This window comes from Equus quagga, chromosome 8 (assembly GCF_021613505.1).
Source record: "Equus quagga isolate Etosha38 chromosome 8, UCLA_HA_Equagga_1.0, whole genome shotgun sequence".
Classification (NCBI taxonomy): domain Eukaryota; kingdom Metazoa; phylum Chordata; class Mammalia; order Perissodactyla; family Equidae; genus Equus; species Equus quagga.
In genome coordinates, this window is record NC_060274.1 from 83,510,336 (window position 1) to 83,531,654 (window position 21,319).

At 37.3% G+C, this 21,319-nt stretch overlaps 1 protein-coding gene across 3 annotated transcripts in view; it reads left to right on the plus strand.

Moving 5' to 3' along the window:
• Positions 1-793: 793 nt before the first annotated feature.
• TAX1BP1 (Tax1 binding protein 1) overlaps positions 794-21,319 on the plus strand; it is a 78,078-nt gene continuing 57,552 nt past the window's right edge. The window contains exons 1-3 of one of the 3 annotated variants that reach the window (XM_046668766.1): positions 794-930; positions 8,507-8,672; positions 17,242-17,344. In XM_046668766.1, coding sequence (XP_046524722.1) covers positions 8,514-8,672; positions 17,242-17,344 — 262 coding nt within the window. In that variant the 5' untranslated portion in view covers positions 794-930; positions 8,507-8,513. Of the gene's footprint in view, positions 931-1,078; positions 1,229-8,506; positions 8,673-17,241; positions 17,345-21,319 lie in introns of those variants that run through there. The other 2 variants (XM_046668767.1, XM_046668765.1) reach the window with 2 other exon arrangements.

Consider the following 21,319-nt stretch of genomic DNA (forward strand, 5'->3'; position numbering starts at 1 on the left):
CACAGGAATACGATGAATTACATCACAACACATTGCTTCCGTGGAGTTAGGATTCAAACTGTAAGCCTCCTACAGGAAGTTAAGATATAGTGACAGCCAAAAGTGACTTTAGAAATTATTATTGAACAGAATACAGGACAAAATTCACACACAAAATAACACAGAGAACAAAAGCAGTTAATCCACAGCAATGCGGGTAGAAAGAGGCCACGGCTGGAGCAAGGGGAAACAGAATCAGAGAGCATCAGAACTGAAAAGGAGAAACCGCCCTTTTACAGGGAACGAAACCAAACGAGCACGGGACTGGACCAGGAGTCGGGAGAGAGCCTCGGGGTTAGGGTTGCAGCCCTAACCGTGAGGTCGCTCCCTCACTTCTATGCTTCTTTACTTTCTGGTTTATAAAATAAAGGATTCGCTTAGACACATTTTTAAGATCCAGGCAATGACATGGGAACAGTTCAAACCTCTGGGCTACCCGTTCCATCTAAGTGGTAAGTTACTTAACTTTCCGGTCAAAGAGAAAATTATATAATCAAAAATGCAAATCCAAACGGACCCTGTTTGGCTGCAACTAGCTCTCTGAAAGAAAACGGCGAGGCCCAAGAAAGAGACGGAGGAGCCGGGCCGAGGGAAAAGGCCGACTTGGACCTGTTTGCGTCCGCCGGCCGCCCGCCGGCCGCGGGGCTAGCAAGGGCCGCGGGGCCCAAAACAATGTTTCAGCGGACGCGCCCAGCCAACCCAGCGCAGCGGCGGCGGCGGAAGGGGCGGGCCCCTACGCGGAAGTGACGTGGCGCCGGCTTTTGGCCCTGAAGGGAGGTGTAGCCGGTCGGTGGAGAGAGGCAGTGGTGGCGGAAGAGGTTAGGCGGCTGATGGTCGCTCAGGCTCGGAAGCCTCTCTGACGCTCCCGCTCTGTCCGGGAGCCTCTCACTGGTAAGCGCCTTCCCCAGCTCCCCCCAGCGCCTTGTGCGAGGCAGACCCCCGCTGGAGCTCTTTGTGGGCTTGTGATACACCCCCCCAGCCCCTGGAGTCTCGGGGCCTGGCCGGTCTCTGTGGTGACGATGCTGCCAAACTGTGATGCTTTCCTTCCCAAGGACAAACCTTTCCTCCCGGACTGCGATTGTGACGGGGGCGTGGGTGACCTCGGTTAGCAGTGGAGTTGGGAAAAGCGACGGGTGCCCGTCCCCCACGGCCGGGAGGCCCCGGGATATAGGCCTTTCCGATTTGGGAGGTGCGTGGAACGTGGTCCCTTTGGCGGGGGGCGAGGGACGCGGGTGACCCCCGAGGAAGAAACTCTCTTGCCCAAGGCTCAGCTCTAGGGTGAGCGTTTTGCGGTCGCCGGGTTTGCGGCCGGCGTAGGTGAGCTTGGGAAAACATCTGGACCGAGTCCGGAAAGGACGCTCGGGTTTTCGGTGCGGAGTGAAACCCAAGTGTTTTGGTTTGAGTCGCCCTGGAGGCGGAGGAGGAGGCGGAGACTCCCTGCGCCGCCTCCGTTGGGGGCCGCGGGCGGAGTTAGCTCTTCTGGCCTGATCTGCGACTTCGCCTGGGCTGCGCACTTAGTGACCGCTCTTCTTCGTCAGTGTATGAGTGGCCCCTCCGCCTGGTGCTCGAAGGGACCTTAAAAAATCTTTCCAGGAGCGTCACATCTTTTTTTGCTTAGGCGACTTTTCTTGATTGCACAACTCTTTCTCCCCATCGCCCAACACCCCGCAGGTCCGCGGGTTGTTGGACAAGTCCCAACAGGCGCGACATGCGCTCGTCGCTTCGGGGAATCTTTGTTAGGGATTAGGGGGGGTGTGTGTGTGTGTATGTATGTATGTGTATATGTGTAGAAAACTATTGATAAATATGTATTGCCATATTGGTAATAGTTTTGTTTGAAAACACTGGCATTTGACTTTCTACATATACTAAGTTTTAGGTTTCACAAAGTAGTTATGAATTGCTGTTGTGTCAGGGATTCAGATGGGAAAATACGTCTTAATTTTTCAACTCTCTGCATTGCACTGATTGCAAAATTTCTACGAACTGTGCACGAACAATCGCTAATTATAATTCTGGTGCTCGATTCCAAAAGCATTTAAAGAGGTTTTTTGAGTAACTTGTTAATCTCAAAGTGGGCTGATTGCCCTCGAAGTGCTGTTCGGGTATGGAGAAGGGGCGGAGGCCAGGCCTTCGTTCTGTTCTTGTCGCTGGTAGACGTGATTTCTTGAAGGATTGCTTGATTATGTTAGAAATGACTTACTAGGTTTTTCTTTTTTGCAAGTTCAAAGAACATCCTATTGTAGTTTTTATTTTCTAGTCATCATATTCTTAAATTGCACACCTCTGTTTACAATTATGGCTGAGCCATTTGTTTTTAGACTTAACCAGTAAATATCTTTTCCTTAACAAAGTAATAGGTGTTTTGGAATTCTAAGTTTCACCCTTTTTAATGGTGTTAAATATTTATGAAAGATCCTAACGATGGTCCTTTTCTACCTCTTTGGGGGAATTATCTCACATGGGAAGTTTATTGGCTTGTATTCTTTTGGAATTTGGATATTACTGAGTAAAACTTTGGCTGTATGCACTTCTGGCTTTTTAAAGTTTATTTTGCTCCAAATAAACCCTTAGAAGAAGATAAAAATTCCCTCCCCTCTATTATGTATGGGCCACGATCATAGCTTTTTAGAAACCAACTTTTAAAACAACTTAAAAAGTAAATAAAAGTAGTGTGAGTGACAGCTGGGCAGAGTGTAGTGGCACTCATGTGTAAGGAGTTCTGGAGATAGGGATGTCTGTAAGAGTGCAGATTAACAGATTGGTGGCTTGGCTTCTGCCGGGATCCCAGAAAGTTTGCCTGTAACATTTTTCTGGTCTATATACCACCTGGTCTTTGTTTGAGCTAAAGTATGAATAATTGGGAACTGTTAGACTCTCAGGCATAATTTTCCCTTCAGATGTTTTTGTGTCCTGTAGGACTGAAGTTTGGAGATAATTTTAAAAGTTCACCTATTTTTAGCTGAAGATTTAATAAACGTTCACTAAGTTTGTCAACCAGTACATGTGATGTGTTTCTGTTGCAGTGGTCATACATGGAGTTTTTATTACTAATCTTTGTTTATTTGATCTAGTTTCACTAACTTTTGTTATGGAAATTTTCAAACATACACAAAAGGAGAACGAACAGTAAAAGGAACCATCATTTTGCTAATCTTGTTTTATTACCACCTCCAACACATTTATTTTTTCCCTTAGAGTTTTTAAAGCAAACCCTGGACATTAGGATATTTCACTTAGTATGTGTAATTACTTCAGCCTCTTTAACTGATAAGGGCTTTGGGAAAAAAAAAATACAATCACCATAATCATATTATTATACAGAACAAAATTACCTTATTTCCTTTTTGAATTCTAATTGTTAGAACTGGCAAATTATATAAAATATTCCAAATTAAAAAGCCTAATTTGATTCTGTAACGTTTAATGCACAGAAGTTCTTAGTATGGTCTATTTTCTACTGTAATTGACTAAGACTTACATTTTTGGGCCAGACAAGTAAAATAAGGATCAAGAGCTACTGGTAAAATACTACCACAAAAGCCAGATCTATTTGAGGCTTGAAAAAGTACTGAGAGGAAGAAGTAAAGACAACATTGAAATGTCTTCCGCCCCACGTTTATTTTAGCTAGATACTTGAGTGCCCACTGCATAGTATTTATCTTTTCTTTGGACATTGATGAAACCCCAAAATAGCAAAATTGGATTTTAGACCAAAGAGTTCATAGTGTAAAGTTTACAGCATGATATAGGCAAAGGAACTCTAGAGATGTTAGAACTCTGGGAGGCCATATAGTAGGAAGCCTAGAAGAGGGCACTGCCAGCAGCATGCATGTGCATTTCAGACTTGGTATCCCAGCCAAATATGACTGGTCCTTTAATTCTTGACTGGAAAGTTTTTACTTAGTCTTGGCTTGCATCTTAATGTACCCATGCTTCTGGAGATGTACTTGAGAGAATGGGAGCAAAATTTGTTATGATAGAGGGGCTTCTGCTTCCCTTTGTGTGTAGCGGCTGTATTTCCTTTCTCCAGTTGAGGCAACAGTTTGTTCTTTTTATCAGAATGTTAGTGGAGCTACACTTCCAAGTATTACCACAAGGTGATGCAGTGACTTTGCACATTACTTCTCACTGGGTGGGGTGTGTGTTTGTGCGTGCATGCGTGCGCATGTGTAGTGTATAAATCTGCCTGTAAGGCATCTTGATACATTGGCATTCTGAGTGAATTTCAGCATTTTTATAAGCTTGCCAGTCTTTTCACTCCATTTCTTATCTGTGTGAGGAGTGAAACAGAGGAACATATGGAAATTAGAAATTTTATTTTACTATTTAAAATGGGTTGATTCATATTGTAATTACATTTAGATTACATTTATCCATGTTAACTTTTTTATGACTAGAAAATATATTGGAATTTAATAAAAAAGAAAGATTAATGGGAGTGGAATGACTTTTATAAAATATTTCTGTAGTTATAATCACACTGAAATTTTTGAAGAGGTTGGAGTGTTGGAGAGAGATTAAGAAGGTTAATAGGATGATCACAAATTTTCTTACTCTTCAGATTTATAAGCGTCGTGATTATATTTAAAGTCTGATGTTAGGGTTTTCTACTAAAAACTTGAATTTGGGGAGGAGGGTTTAAAAATAAAATTTTGTGTTAGTATGTTTAAGACAATGAAAATAATACATTTGTATACACTGTAAAAATTCAAACAATCAATTGAATTAACCTTTAGTCTTAAATCCTCTTTTCACACATTTCTCTCATGAGTAAAGACTATTAACTGCATGATGAGTACTTTTTGAGTCCCTTTTGATGCATTTATAGGCATATATACATATATAAATATGTGTATACCTTCAAGCTATTTTATATCTTAAACACTTTTCATTGAAGTAAAAGTGTGAGGTTGGATTTTGGATTTTAAAAATACTCTTGTAATTGAGGTTAAACAAAAGTTTAGACTTCACTGCCTTGTTTTATAACGAATAATTACAGCTTTGTTGATTTAGTTTACTTTAGGAAACATGTTAAGTTTGAAGAAAGAAAAATGTCATTCTTAAACTGCTTTTAATTAAAAACATGAGAAACTCATTCTAAGCCAGCCTTATTTTCTCCTTACTGAATATCTTCCTCAGAGAAACCTAAATATTCACTCTCTTCATAGAAAAATGTTACTGATTCTCTTGCCTCAGTTTTGGTAGTTCTGTCTAACAGGTTGGTTCAATTGATTTAGCTATAGTTTCTCTTATTAGTATCTTATAACCAGTAGTGAACATTTTTTTCAAAACTGGGATTGATGGGCTTTTCCCACTTTATAAAGCCACTGACTTGAAAAGAGATACTTGATAGCATCATGACATCCCCCGAGCCCAGATTAGCTCAGACAATTCAAAGAGACAAAGTAATAGCTGTTCCGTTTTTTAAAGCAGATTTCCCAGTGTTTGTAAACACCACCTTTTCATTTTCCTGAAGGCTTTGGGTTATCACGTGGGGAGTATCGACAGTTAATCTGTGAAATAGGGTTGCTGGTAGTAAAGCCTTCTTGTTAGTGCAGAGGTACAGGAGGATTGCTGCTTAATGCACTCTCTTTACTTTGGAATCCTAGCAAACCTTAGGTGGGGAGAGGCTAACAGGCAACCAGCCTGGTATTCTACCACAGCGGCTTCCAGGTTCAAGATTGACAGTCTCTCTATGGGATGTCCAGTATATTGTTTCAGTCAAGCAGTACTTTGACCAGAACAGATGCAGAGAATGCACAAGAAGAAAAGTGGATATTTTCCAAAGTGCTTGTTATTTGAAAACTTTAAAAATTGCCCTAGGATTTCAAACAGTCAGCAAAAGAAACAGTTGTAAAAGCATATTGTCTTAGATCTTCTTAGTAATAAAGACTTTTTTTTTTTTTAAAGATTTTATTTTTTCCTTCTTTCTCCCCAAAGCCCCCCGGTACATAGTTGTATATTCTTCGTTGTGGGTTCCTCTAGTTGTGGCATGTGGGACGCTGCCTCAGCGTGGTTTGATGAGCAGTGCCATGTCTGCGCCCAGGATTCGAACCAACGAAACACTGGGCTGCCTGCAGCGGAGCACGCGACCTTAACCACTTGGCCACGGGGCCAGCCCCATAAAGACTTCTTAATGATTGTTAAAATATGAGTAGAGTCTTACTGCTGTGGTTGCCCTGTGGAAACTTCATTGATTTGTTAAGTAAATTAATTTGGTTAGCAAAATCTTGTTCTAGTTGTCCCCATTATTACAGAGATTCCTGTTTTGATGACTCAGAACCAAGTACTATAGGGTCACTGTCATAGTTTCTTATGTGTACTGTAGAATCAAGGATTGTGCTGAGTCTGTGACACACTGTAGATAGCCTTTTTGAGTAAATATTCAATTATATCCTTTATTTCAAAAGTAGAGAACAAAATATGGAAAATATTTGAGTCTTGCAGATTTTTATAGTCCAGTCTCACCAGTACTTAGTGTTCACTAAGCCAGTGAGTGTTCACTGAATCTATATTAGATTTTCAACAATATGTTTTTCATTGACACTATACATTTAAAAATATGTAAATTATTTTTCAGCAGTAATATGTGGAAAGGGTACATAAATACTGGAAATCAAGGTAGAATCATTGAACTCAGAGTGAAAGGGTGGAATCTGTATAAGTAGAGAGGAACAAATAGACTGAGCTATTTCAAGTAGACTAGCTGAGATTTTACATCTGAACAAGCATGTACCAGAAGCCCAAGGCCTAAGTCTCCATCTGTGGAAATGAGTGAGAGGTGGTAGTGGAGACTTAAGTTGTTGGGTTGGGTCAGAGTCTTAAGCAGTGGTTCTCTGCACTTGCTGCATACAGGATTAAGATTACTTTGAAAGACTTTAAAAGAAAAAAACACACATGTCCCATTTCTGGAAAGTCATTGTCCTGGCCTTTTTTTTTTTTTTTAAACCTCTAATGATTCTAATATGTAGTCAGGGTTGAGAAACACTGGTCTGAGGATTGTGAGCATGGGTCAGGAATGCAGGCACAGAGAGATTAGCATCAGTTATAGGAGCCTAGAATCAAGGGAGAGGAGGGGATGGGTCAGATTAGAGAGGAAAATGATGAATTTCAAGGGTTCAGCATAGGAACACCTCAGGTTCATTTGCTTTTGGTTGCAAAAAGAAGCAGAGCTCTAGGCTGTCTAGGAGAGTTGAGTTTTTTCCCCCCTAAATTGTGGTCATAATAGCTTATAACATTGTGAAATTTCAGTTGTACATTATTATTTCTCATAGACCATATAAGTGTGCCCCTTCACCACTTGTGCTCACCCTCCACCCACCTTCCCCCAGTAACCACTTATTTGTTCTCTTTGTCTGTAAGTTTGTTTATATTCCACATATGAATGAAATCATACAGTGTTTGTGTTTGTCTGGCTTATTTCGCTCAGCATAATACCCTCAAGGTCCATCCATGTGGTTGCAAATGTGACGATTTCGTCTTTTTTTTATGGCTGAGTAGTATTCCATTGTATATATAAATATCACATCTTCTTTATCCATTCATCAGTCAATGGGCACTTGGGTTGCTTCCACATCTTGGCTATTGTGAATAATGCTGCAGTGAACATAGGGGTGCATAATTTTCTTTGTATTGTTGTTTTCAAGTCTTTTGGATAAATACTTAGCAATGGGATAGCTGGGTTATATGCTATTTCTATTATTTTTTCTTTGAGGAAGGTTAGCCGTGAGCTAACTGCTGCCAATCCTCCTCCTTTTGCTGAGGAAGACTGACCCTGAGCTAACATCTGTGCCCATCTTCCTTTACTTTATATGTGGGATGCCTACCACAGCGTGGTTTGCCAAGTGGTGCCATGTCTGCACCTGGGATTCAAACCAGTGAACCCCGGGCCACCAAAGCAGAACGTGCACACCTAACTGCTGTGCCACTGGGCTGGCCTGGTATTTCTTTTCTTTTTTTTTTTAAAGATTTTATTTTTTCCTTTTTCTCCCCAAAGCCCCCCGGTACATAGTTGTATATTCTTCGTTGTGCGTCCTTCTAGTTGTGGCATGTGGGACGCTGCCTCAGCGTGGTTTGATGAGCAGTGCCATGTCTGCGCCCAGGATTCGAACTAATGAAACACTGGGCCGCCTACAGCGGAGCGCGCAAGCTTTAACCACTCACCACTCGGCCACGGGGCCAGCCCCCTGGTATTTCTATTTTTAATGAGAGTTTGTTTTTGATTTTGGTTTTTAAAGTTTTTAACTGCCATGTAACTTTCTGAGCCATATTGTAAATGAGTTATTTCTCAACTTGTCAGTGAAAATCACGTTTTTAAGGAGGAGTTCCAGTATTAAAAACGTATATGTCTTCTCAAGGCTTATGGCATGCAAATATCCATGTAATTTGCATTAAATGGTATGTATTTTCTAAAGGTTTTTTTTTTAGTTGGTGTTATTCAACTTGTATGATTTACTTGTTTCAGATTCACAATGACATCCTTTCAAGAAGTCCCACAGACTTCCAACTTTGCCCATGTCATCTTTCAAAACGTGGCCAAGAGTTATCTTCCTAATGCACACCTGGAATGTCATTACACCTTAACTCCGTATATCCATCCACACCCAAAAGATTGGGTTGGTATATTCAAGGTAAGAAAAACTTTCTGCGTATTTCTTCCATGTAGATCGTTTTTATTTTCTTTTTAAGCAGGTTGATAAGTAGCTTGTACTATCCTTGTCTGAACTCTACATTAATGGTCATTTTTGTAGACATCAAATGTAAAACATTTACATTTGTAAGTGTAAACATTTTGTAAACACAAAATATTTAACAGTGCAAGGTAGTATACAACAAATGTTGGAAACTTCAATTCACCAGGCTTTCTCCCTGTGATCAAAAGGTTCAACTTTATCAAGGTCTTGTGAAAATTTTTTCAGAATCTTTTTTTTTTTCTTCTTCTTTCTCCATTCCTTTTCTGAAAAAATGATCTTTTCCTTTGGTTTACTATGTCATTTACTATCTCTTCCAGACATTTGTAATTAATTTTTTACAGCAGTTCTTATATTTTGCTATTCATTTTGTGTATTTACTTGAAAATTGCATTGAGATGATCGTTATAGTGGTGCTTCACTGTGCTGGAGGTTTTCTGGCAATTTCTATTCTTTAGAATGTGGTGGAGAACCAAAACATAAGAGAAGAGTGTCCTTTGAGCCGTCAAAATAATGTTATAAAAGTCCAGACAATAAAACTTATTTTTTTCCTGGGTTACTCTAGATTATCCCTCAGAATCAGTTTGTTTTATTTTAGATGTGATTTTAACGGTCTTGAAACTTTGTCTGGTCTGTATAAGTTAAACGGCAAAGTAGAAAGAAGTAAGAGTAGCTGCTAGACTTTGGCACATTGAGAGTATTTAGAAATGACAGTCCAGCCTAATAAAGTGAGGAGGTCAGGAAAACTGTATTGGACAAAACAGAGAGTAGGCATTTAATGACATTTCGGTTCCTTTGTGAATCCCTCAGTCCTTGAGGTTGCTGGATAGATGAGTCATTTACTGTTAATTTTGGGGGGTTTTTAGACTTGTCAAATTCCAAAATGGAGATAAATTTATTGTAAGCATTTTTTATGAAAGCAGTATCAGTTTTGATTTTATATGAGATATTGGTGTCAAGTTAAAGATACTGACCAAGAATCGTATTTTCTACAAGAATGGGTCAAAGAGGAAGAATAGAGCAAGGAAATGAGATTGAGGGAAGAGAATGGTATTCCTAACAGGAAAATGGTATAAGCAAAGGCACTGAGGTAAGAATGTTAGGAGAATGAGTTAGTCGGTTTAACTAGAACATAAGCTTCATTTAGGGAAGTGGAGGGAGATAAGGTTGGAATTAAGTGTTAGGCTAAATAGTTTGCAGACTTTTTTATTGTGGGCAGTGGGAAGTCTTTGCGTATATAGGTATGTAGGCTGATGTGTGATAAATTGTATTTCCTGAAGATGAATCTTTACCTTTTTACTTCAGACTTCTTGTTTATTTCTTCTATTTTTTTCATTTTTAGTTAATAGCCTATTGCCTAAGGCAAAAGCTCATGACTTTCCCTTCAAATCCAGCCAAACAGCAATTCTATCCATTTTACTGCCTACGTATTTCTGCATAGTATCACTGCCCTAGTTTATGCCCTCCTTTTCTCTTACCGAGACTGTTGCAGTAGCTCACCTGTTTTCCCTGCTTTCATTCTTGTCCCCCCCAATCCCCGTCTGTTCTTCAAACTCCTCTGTATAAACTACTATAATATAAAATGAAGATCTGAACACATATTTTTCTTGTCTGAAACTCTTTCAGTGGTTCTTCAACATATATAGAATAATGCCAAGACCAAATAACTTAGTGTACTATATAGAGCTCCTTTATATGACTTGATCTGCGACTTCAGTTTTTTTCATTGCCCACAGCTTACTTTTTGCTTTGGTAATGCTAATCTGTTATCTCTTGTGCACTCCATGGACTGTAACTTTTCTCTAAACAACAAATAAATACTTAGATAAATATATAAATAAATGAATAAAATTGTATAGAATACCCTTTCCATCTTTTTTGCCTGGATAATACTTTAATATGTCTTTATTTTGTTCATTTGTCCACTTATTTCAGACAGTAAGTTCTTGGAAATGGAATTGCCATGTTTATGACATTGCATGTTCTTAAACACATTATGTGTATTGCAGATTGCCCTCCAGAATGATTTTGATAGATATGATACTGACAGGCAGTCAGGGAGAAAGTGCCAGATAGTCATTGTAAGGGGGAGGGAATGAAGAGAAAGTGGATGGTATGGTTGAGAAAGTGTTAAGGAATTTGATTTGCCTGGGACAGATAGCAGTTTTAGATGATGAATGGAAAAGATTGGTTTGGGTCACTTTGTGGATTGTTTTAACATTTGGCTGAGAAATGCAGAGTAGTAGAGTTTGGAGGTGAACTTTAATCTTGTAGTGCAGAGTAAGATAAATTAGAATTAGAAGAGAATGGCAGAAGAGAGAATGTTTATACTATCCTAATTTTCTAGGTGAGATGACAACAAAGGCCTAAAGTAGAGAAGAGAATCACTTGTGGGTAATAAATCCATAAGTAGAATCCATAGTGTTTGTCAGCAGTTAGTTCAATGAATTGGGACTGGAACTCACTCATGGCTTGAGTATATTCACTAAGGGGGAGCAAGGTCATGTGCTCAGAGTTGGGAAGGGCTTGAGTATGGAGAAGATCTGGTCTTGCTAGGGTTGAAGAATGTTATATAGAATTGAGGTAGGGAACCTTCTGGTTGCTGAGCAGCAGTTTTGTGACTTTCTCCAGAGAGGTTCAGCACCCAAAATTGTGAGTGAAGAATTTCAAAAGTGGACATCATTCAGAGTGGGAATTGGAGAACAGTGGGGGAGTGTGAATGGAAAGGGAAGTCAAGAAGACAGAGGATACTAGTGTGGTTTTGGTGCATTATTGAAATGATTAACTGACGGTGAAGTCCATGTTGGGTAGGGAAATGAGTGAAGCCAGACAAGGGATGTAGACTGGGTTAAAGATTTTTATTTTTTCCTTTTAGTTTTTCCTCCCTCTTCTAAGTATTGACTAGTTTTAATTATAAGTAAAATAAACATATGTTTATTACTTTGCCCTTTGCAAAGATCTTTCATCAGAGCATTATAGTCCCAATTTTATAGATGAGGGAACTGAGGAGAGAGAAGTGACTTGCTCAAGGTTATCCATTAAAGTTTGGAGCTGTGATTTGAACCTCATGTAAATTGGCATTCAAGAGTTGTTCTCTGACCGTTTGGTTAAGTGAGAGATCTGGTTACTCAAAATTAGCAACAGAGTTCCTTATAAATCCAGCATGTATTTTATGAGTAATAGAGTTAAAGCGAAAATACAGGAAAAGATTTAGAACTATACCTGATGCCATATCTTTACTATTAAACCCAACATTAGCTGCAGTAAAATATCATGTCATATTATATGAATTTTATTGTTCTGTTTGTGTTTATGACTTTTATTTGTTCTTATTTGCGTAAGTGTATGAGCATAAGGAATTTATTTACATTTAGATTTATGCTTAGTACAAATTAAATTACCTTATAATTAATTTATATTAAACTAAAGGTCCATGGGATTTAAAAAAAATTTTAGTCTTAAACAGTTCTCATGCTTCCAAGATACTGTTCTTGATGAGGAGATTGGAAGTGCAAAGTGATTCCTTCATGTGTCCAAGGTCACAGGCAAACAGAATCTCCCAGTAAGGCGCTGTTCTCACTGCATCAAACTGCATCCAGATGAGAACCTTTAATTTCCTGGTGTGGAAAGTGAACCTGAGCAGTGGTTATATACTTGAATATCCTGTTTCAAGCCTTTGTTTCCCTCTTTCTTTTGTCTCCTTTCCTTTTCATATTTCTCTTCTGCTGCTTCTGTTTTCCTGCCTGGGTCTCCTTCGAGCCTGTCTTATTTTCTGTTTTAAAAGAATATTCTCCTGTTGTAAAAGTAATCACGATTTTAGAAAAATTAGAACAAAACAGAAAATATGAGAGATAAAATTAAGATGACCAGCAATCTCATTGCCCAACTATATTCCTACCTAGTAAAAGTGGTTAGTACTGTTAATGTTTTAAGTATTTCCTTCAGTCTTTTTTTGTTAAGGAAGAAGACTTTCAGTCTTTTTTCTAATGCATATGTTTTGAAAGTAGTTGGAATAGTACTGCATGCCCTTTTTTATGTCCTGAATTTTTTCACTTATGATTATAATCACTTTCTTATTAATATAAGTAGCTCTGTAACGTTTTATCTCATGGAGGGACATTTATACTGGTTATGATATTTCTATCTTAGAATCAGCGTTGAATCCTCCTTGTCTATATCTAGGCATTTTTGTAGTTTTCCTTTAAAAGGAAGGACCTTTAACTCTTCCGATACTTTTGAAAACTACAGTGTATACAAAAGAAGGAAAATGAATGACCCTACCCATTGTACCCACACCTCTTCCAGAAATATCTAAATTTGGTGTATATTTTTCTAGATTTTAAAAATTCATACTTATTTTATACTATTTTGTATGTTTTGTATTTATCCATACATAACCGGCAAATTTATTTTCAGTGCCTTTCCACTCCTAGTCTTGTGTCTGTCTTCCTTTATCCCTATCTCAAAATCTGTCCCCCTTGGATCTCTGTCTCTCTTTACAAGTGCTCTCTTCACCCTTATGTTTCTATCTTTCTCTTAAGATTTCTCCAGAATTTATTAATATCTTTATTTTTACTAGGCAACCTTGACGTCCTTCACATTTTCTTTATGTTCCCTCTCAGAATTTTCTTTATGATCAATACTTCTCATCTAACATGTTTTTCTAAAATGTTAATGCCATTTAAAGGGAACGCATTTGTGATTTTTTTTCCTTTAATGTCACCCTTGTTTAATTTCCTTTTTAGCTCTTATTTTGCTATTGCATTTGTAACAGAAGAATGATTCCCAGTACTATGGTAATTCCCCAAACTAAACTATGTGAAGTATCTGTTGCTTTGATTCCTTAACGTAGACAGACCCTCTTAACTGGATTCAAGTGTATCTCCTAGACGCAATATATTCTGACAGTCATAAGTAATTTTAACTCTTGGTCTCAATGTTCTAAGTGTTGTCCTATTCTTGCAGTTTTTCAGTGTTTTAAAATTGTTGTTACCAACTCTAAATGTAATAATTTTTTTAACGTTTGCTGCTAATGGACTAAGGCAAATTCCCTTGGATTTCAAGGGATTGAAATCTGCAGTCCAGAAATCTAATCAAGTTCTAGGCAGGTGACCAGGAAAATAAAACAAAGAGAAACAACCGGTGACTTGGACAGTTTGTGGTTTATTGACTCTTCTAATAACATTTGTTTGTCATTTTTACCATGTGCGCCTATATAATTTTCCAATGTCTGTCTTCTGTGTTTCTTCCACTGTGGTCCAGTCTACTATACACTTACGCTGGAGTGTAGGTGTAAGACATACCCATCCTAAAGGAGCCTGTATTCTCTTTCCAGATTGAAAGACTTTTACATTTATTTTTTATATATACCTGACATGTGCTTCCCAGAGAGGCCTAAGAACTACTGTTCAGTTTTCCTTCCTCGAAAGGAATTTGAAGTATAGTTCTGTATTCCTAATTTTTGTACTCAGAGAGTTGTGTCTTGCCCCACTTCCCCAGTAGGCTCAGCATAGGGTACATGTGACACACATCTCATAGCACAGTCAACCACTCTCTTGAGAAGAGTTGCCCAGACTTATGCAGAAAGGGAAAGCAAAGTATAAGTTACTATTATAGTCAACCAATAAGAAACAGCCTGAGCTGTTGTGATTTACTTAGAGAAAACACAGCAAGGACCAAACCACTCAACATATTTCTTTTCTTACACACATTTTTCTTAGATGAAAGACAACTAGAAACAGAGCTTTCCCTCTTTACCTTACTGTGTCTTGTTTTTTGTCAACTTTACTTCTTTTAAGAATTATATAGTTATAGACTCAGTTTTGGAAGGAAGAAGGTGGAATTTCAGAAAGTATGAGTATTTTATATCCTGCCAGGAGAGGAGTGAGTGGTGTCCTGGTGGTTAAGAGCTTAAACTTGAGGTTCAGATCCTGACTCTGCCATTTACTAGTTTCTTAATTTGTAAGATGAGGATAATGATATTTACTCCAAAACAAACGTTCAGTAAGCTATCTGTTACTGCTGTTCCCAGTACCACTTGAATCAGATATCTGTAAGTGTGATGTTAGCAGTTTTGTGTGTCAGCCATCACAAATAAATGGCACACCACAACTCTTCTGTTGACCACTTGATCTAGGTAGAGCCTGTTCACTTAGGGAGATTTCTTTCAAAAAAGATGCAGCTCTACTTAGTATTTCTTTAAAAATCGGTGTATAGACAGGGACAAAGAGTGCAAGGTATGACTTATACTAAATGCATTTATTGGGGAAAAAACTTCAAATAGGCTCTCTTTCAGGAGATGGCAGAAGCATTGTGGGATCTGAAATGAGGGACAGAACATTGTAGAGTGAAGATGACCATCCCTAATAGGATGTGTGTCCTTAAGTGTTAATGAACAGTAACATTTAACGAACACTAATGTACTAGGCACTGTGCTAAGTGCTTTACAGGGATTATCTCATTTAATACATGCACAACCCTTTGAGATTGTTACCATTAACTCCATTTTAAGGAGGAGGGAACAGAAATTCCTTGTCTGAAGTCATACAGTTAGTGGGTGATCTTTTCTGGCAGTCTGACCTTACTGCCTATGATGTTAATCACTACAATATACTGTGCTTGCAAAAACCACCTTTTATAGAGTGCTCACCATAGGTCAGGCACTCTACTAAGTACTGCTTTTATGTTCATCATCTAATTTTAATCTAACAATTCTGAGAGGAAAAACTGAGCCTCAAACAGGTGAGGTAAATCACTTAACATCACAGATGCCTTAAGCTTCTCATCTGTAAAGAGACAGTGTTTTTCAAACGTTTTTGTTTATGACATACAGAAAGAAAGAAATTCTGTGATTCAACCCAGCAAAGTTGCATGCAAATACACCTGAAACAAATTTTCATGAGGCAATACAGTAGTACCCCCCTTATCTGTGGTTTGGCTTTCTGTGGTTTCAATTACTTGTGGTTACCTGAGTCTGAAAATATTAAATGGAAAATTCCAGGAATAAACAATTCGTAGGTTTTAAATAGCATATCATCTAGCTCTGTCCTTCCTGGGTTGCGAACCATCTCTGTCTATTGTATCCATGCTATATGCGCTACCTGCTCGTTAGTCACTTAGTAGTCCTCTTGGTTATTAGATCACCTGTCACAGTATCACAGTGCTTGTGTTCAGGTAACCCTTACTTTACTTAATAATGACTCCAAAGTGCAAGAGTAGTGACATTGGCAATTTGGATATGCCAAAAAGAAGCTGTAAAGCACTCCCTTTAAGTAACAAGGTGAAAGTTTTTGACTTAAGAGAAGAAAAGAAACACAGTCATTTCCTGAGGTTGCTAAGATCTGTGGTATATTTTATTACAGTATATTGTTATAATTATTTTATTATTGTTAATCTCTTACTGTTAAGAGACTTATCATAGAGATTTATCAAGAGATTATCAAAGATTTATCATATATAAACTTTATCATAGGTATATATATACATATATGGGAAAAGGCATAATATATAGGATTCAGTACTATCCATGGTTTCAAGCATCTGTTGGAGGTCTTGGAACGTATCCCCTGTGCATAAGGGGGGACTACCTACTATACTTACCCTTCATGCACTCTGATACTTTCTAATTCTATGCAATTAAAGAATAAATGTGATTGTGAACCACTAAATTGATATTACCTCTTTCTGCTGGGGTGTGACCTGCCGTTTGAAAACACTCCTTAGAGACTAAAGATTGATGAGATTCTTTCAGCTTCAATATTCTGTAATATCTAGTTCTAGGTCAGTCAGACTTACAGAACATATGTATAATCTAACCCTGTGGATGATGCATAATTTCTTATAATATTACTGGCAAATGAATATCTAGTACCTGTTTTCAACATCTCTAATGTTCAATATTTAACACAGTACCATCCATCTGGAAAATGAAGACTGAGATATGTAACGTATATATTCATGTTGTAAGTTGAAGATGTTTTAGAGATAGGTGGGACACAGGTGGTCTATTTGTACATATAAACATCTTGATAATAAAGGCGTTTTACAAAAGTTACCAATTCGCTACAGGCAAGACTTAGTAAAGATCAGAGATAAGTGAAATTTAGTTAGTGGATTTAAGGGGGAGGGGGAATCTTGTTAAAACACTTAAATTTGAGACATAAAATAGTAAGTTTTAAAAAGTTATATTTAGTGCAATCAAATTTTAAGCAAAATAAGTTTTTATATTTGATCATAGGCATACTAAGATTTTCCTTGAGAAATTGGATATCAAATTGCATTTTAATGCATAGTAGAAATTCTACTGTTCAGTTTATATAGATTTTTATAGCACTAAGTTATAGCTTAATAAAAAATCATAAAAATTTGACATGCTTGTTAAAATACTCATGATTTGTAAACATATTAACGCATGTTTTAACTTTAGGATGTAGTAAAAAATAGTATGCTAGAAGATATCACTCTAATATTAAACTATTTACTTATAATATTCATGTTTTATATTTTTTAGGTTGGATGGAGTACTGCTCGTGATTATTATACATTTTTATGGTCCCCTATGCCTGAACATTATGTAGAAGGATTAACAGTCAATTGTGTATTAGCATTTCAAGGTAAGAACTGAAAACTACAGAACTTGATGAAATTAGATGTTTTTTTTGCCATTAAAAATGTTGTATCCCATTGTAATGATCTACTTAGCCATGCCCAGCATACTAAAGTTCAATTAATTAGTAACTTAGTTTAACAAAAGTCAAAAGAATATAAATAGCTAGGATAGGTCACATGGTATTTTATGTAGACATTGAAAAGGTTTTTTTATCTTAACTTCCGTTGAAAATGGTGGGTTTCTTTCCAGATCTTTACTTTTGATGATTTTTTTTCAAATGAGAAAATGATGCTATTACTGATAGTAGAATAATATAACAGGTTAGAGGTCAGGAAATATCCTATGTGAAAACTATAAAGATGAGTTAACAGTATCTATAGAGTCGTTAGATTAATTCTTAGGGAAAGTTGCCTATAAATGGATGTAAATGAGGAATATAAAATTCATGTTTGTTTTAGCTTGGCGTTACATACAGATTTTTAAAAATACTCTTATTTAGGAATCTATCACAGAGTTTGCTGCACAGTGATTTTCACATTATAATTGCACTGACTTGGAGTATTAAAGCAAATTCTTAGAGGAAGATGGACACAAATGTTAGCTCAGGGCCAGTCTTCCTCAGCAAAAAAGAGGATTGGCAGCAGATGTTAGCTCAGGGCTAATCTTCCTCAAAACAACAACAACAACAACAGCAGCAGCAACAATAAGAAGCAAATTCTTAGTCTTGTTTATGCCGTGGCTTCTTTTTGGTCTGGTGAAGGTAGTGGACTCTGTCTCAGTATAATATTTTAATACACATAAAAGGCATAGAATTACAAAGGAAACCAATTATATTTCATTGTGCGGATGTAACACAATTTGTTCATCCATTCATTTGTTAAAGGACATCTTGGTTGCTTCCAAGTTTTGGCAGTTATCAAAAAAGCTGCTATAAACTTTCATGCACAAGTTTTTGTGTGGATGTAAAGCTTTCAGCTCATTTGGGTAAGTACCAAGGAGTGCGATTGCTGCATAATATGGTAAGAGTATGTTTAGTTTTGTAAGAAACCATCAAACTTTTCCAGGGTGGCAGTATCATTTTGCATTCCCACCAGCAATAATGAGAGTTCTTATTGCTCTGCATCCTTATCAGCATTTGGTCTTGTCAGTGTTTTGGATTTTGGTAGTTTACATTTTTTTTTTTTTTTTAAAGATTTTATTTTTTCCTTTTTCTCCCCAAAGCCCCCCCGGTACATAGTTATGTATTCTTCGTTGTGGGTTCTTCTAGTTGTGGCATGTGGGACGCTGCCTCAGCGTGGTCTGATGAGCAGTGCCATGTCCGCGCCCAGGATTCGAACCAACGAAACACTGGGCCACCTGCAGCGGAGCGCGCGAACTTAACCACTCGGCCACGGGGCCAGCCCCGGTAGTTTACATTTTTTAAGAAAACTTTTTATTCTGAAGTTTGTATATCTTTGTTGTGAATGTCAGTTGGCAATGTGACCCCGTGGAGCTTGCATATATAAAAAAAATTTCCTTACGCATTATGTCAAAAAACAAATATTCAGAGGATAAAAATTTTTTTTTGAGGAAGATCAGCCCTGAGCTAACATCTGCCAATCCTCCTTTTTTTGCTGAGGAAGACTGGCCCTGAGCTAACATCTGTGCCCATCTTCCTCTACTTTATATGGGGGACGCCTGCCACAGCATGGCTTGCCAAGCGGTGCCATGTCCACACCCGGGATCTGAACCGGTGGACCCCAGTCCGCCAAAGCGTAATGTGTGCACTTAACCGCTGCGCTAGCAGGCCGGCCCCTAGAGGATAAAATTTGTTCTGTAATACAGGCAAAGATTTAGGCTTTCATAGATGTTTTATGGATTAAGAAAAGTTACAAATTATATAAGTAGTTTATCTTTTAATTCTTAGCCTGTTTGTTAGATAATCAAATTGAAGTATGTATATTGGAACTGATTTTGTTATTAAGATATTTGTTCTTAAAAGTTGTGGGTATATTTCCAGTCGTTTTTAATGTGATTGGTTTTCTTATAATAAATAAGTTAACTTACTGAATTTATTATAGTGACTAATAAATATATGTATCAGTGACTTAGCAAAAAGTTTAAAATCAGTAAAAGTAGAAAAGCATTAGTTTATTTCTGTTTATACTATAAAAGCATTTTCATGGGAGCTAAGCATAAATGCAGTAAGTTTTACAAGTTTTTGAAGATTGATGATGTTAGATTTTTACTTTGAAATTCAGAGGTAAAAACTTCTGCCAGCCTAGGCTTGTTTGTTATACAAAAAAGTCAGGATAGAGTCACAGAAAACTTAGTCATAGAATATTAATGCTCGGAGAGATTTTAAAGCATATTCCAAGTTACTTTGCTCATTTTGCGGATGAGTCCTGAGAATTCTGAAATGCAAAACTCAGAACAATTAACAAAAACATGTAAGTGTAATTGTTTTCCTAAATTGGAGTCTTATTTGTTTATTATAATTTGGCTGATTGCAAATGTCACAGGCTATAAAATTTTGACTCATTTTCGTTTCTACTTTTTCCTATTTTCAATGTTATTAATCTGATGAGAGCTTTTTCTAGACAGCTTTAAATTGCAACTCTGAATAACTACATCTTTTATCTCAAATGGTATTTGAATCATATTTTGTAGTGGATTATTTTTGTGAGTTTTTTTAAATCACCCCTTGAATATCTAGTTTGTAGAATTTCTAATGTCATGACACTAGAGCTGATTAGTCAGACTATATTTTGTTTTCTCTTTTTAAATAAGTCTAGTGGCCATTTGCAAAGTTACTCTGCCATGGATTGATAAATTTAGTAGTAGATATTAGGAGGGTGGGGTTTTTAAAAACTGTTAAAAATATTTGCCAGGTGTACCTGTATATTACTTTTTTTAAAACTTGATATTTTGAAATAATTTTACATGTAAAATTGCAAACATAGTACACAGAATTTTCATATACCCTTTACCCAGCTTCCCTTAACGTTAACATCTTACATAAGCATAGTACATTTTAAAAAACCAGGAGTTTAACCTTGGTACAATACTGTTGACTAAAGTACAGACCTGACTTACGTTTCATTAGTGTTTCCAGTAGTGTTCTTTTTTTCTATTCCTAGATCCAATCCAAAATCTCATGTTGCGTTTAGTTGTCATATCTTCTTAGTCTCTTGCAATCTGTGACAGTTCCTCATTCTGTCCTTGTCTTTCATGACTTTTACATTTTGAACAGTACTGTTCAATCTTTTCCTTTCTTTTTGTTTTGGTAGCATGATCCTAATTTGGGGCTTGTCTGATGTTTTCTCATGATTAGATTGAGGTTATAATTTTCGGGAAGAATACCATAGAAATGATGTTGTATCCTTTTCAGTGCGTTGTATCAGGGAGTACTTTGTGTCCATGTATCTTATTACTGGTGATACTAATCTCAATCACTTGGTTAAGGTGGTGTCTGCTGGGTTTCTCCACTGTAAAGTTAGTATTTTTCCCTTTGTAATTAATGAATATTATGGGGGAGCTACTTTGAGACTAAGGAAATATCTTGCCTACAACAATTGTTGTTGTGTTTGCCTAATGATGCTTTTCTATTCTCATTCCTTGTACTTTATTAGTTGGAGTTGTTATGTTAGGAAGAGTTGTCCTGTTCTCCATGGACTCATGGATATTTATTGTGTTCTGTGGAATAAAATCTAATACTATAATTTCTTTGTTGTTCAAATTGTTCTAGCTTTCTTTGGCCATTGGGAGCTCCATCAGGTGAGCTCCTGAATTTTTTGACATCTCCCCCGCCACACTCCCCCAAGCCTTCCATTTCTTTTTTGAGTACTTTTTTCTTACTTTCAAGCACCACAAGATGTTCCAGGTTTATCTTGTATTTTCTGTGCCCCTCTCTCCTGTTTCTAAGGAGAAAGGCCAGCTATTTTTTAATGAATGAAATCAAACGAAGTAAATATCATAATAATAAGGCTGAAAATTTCAA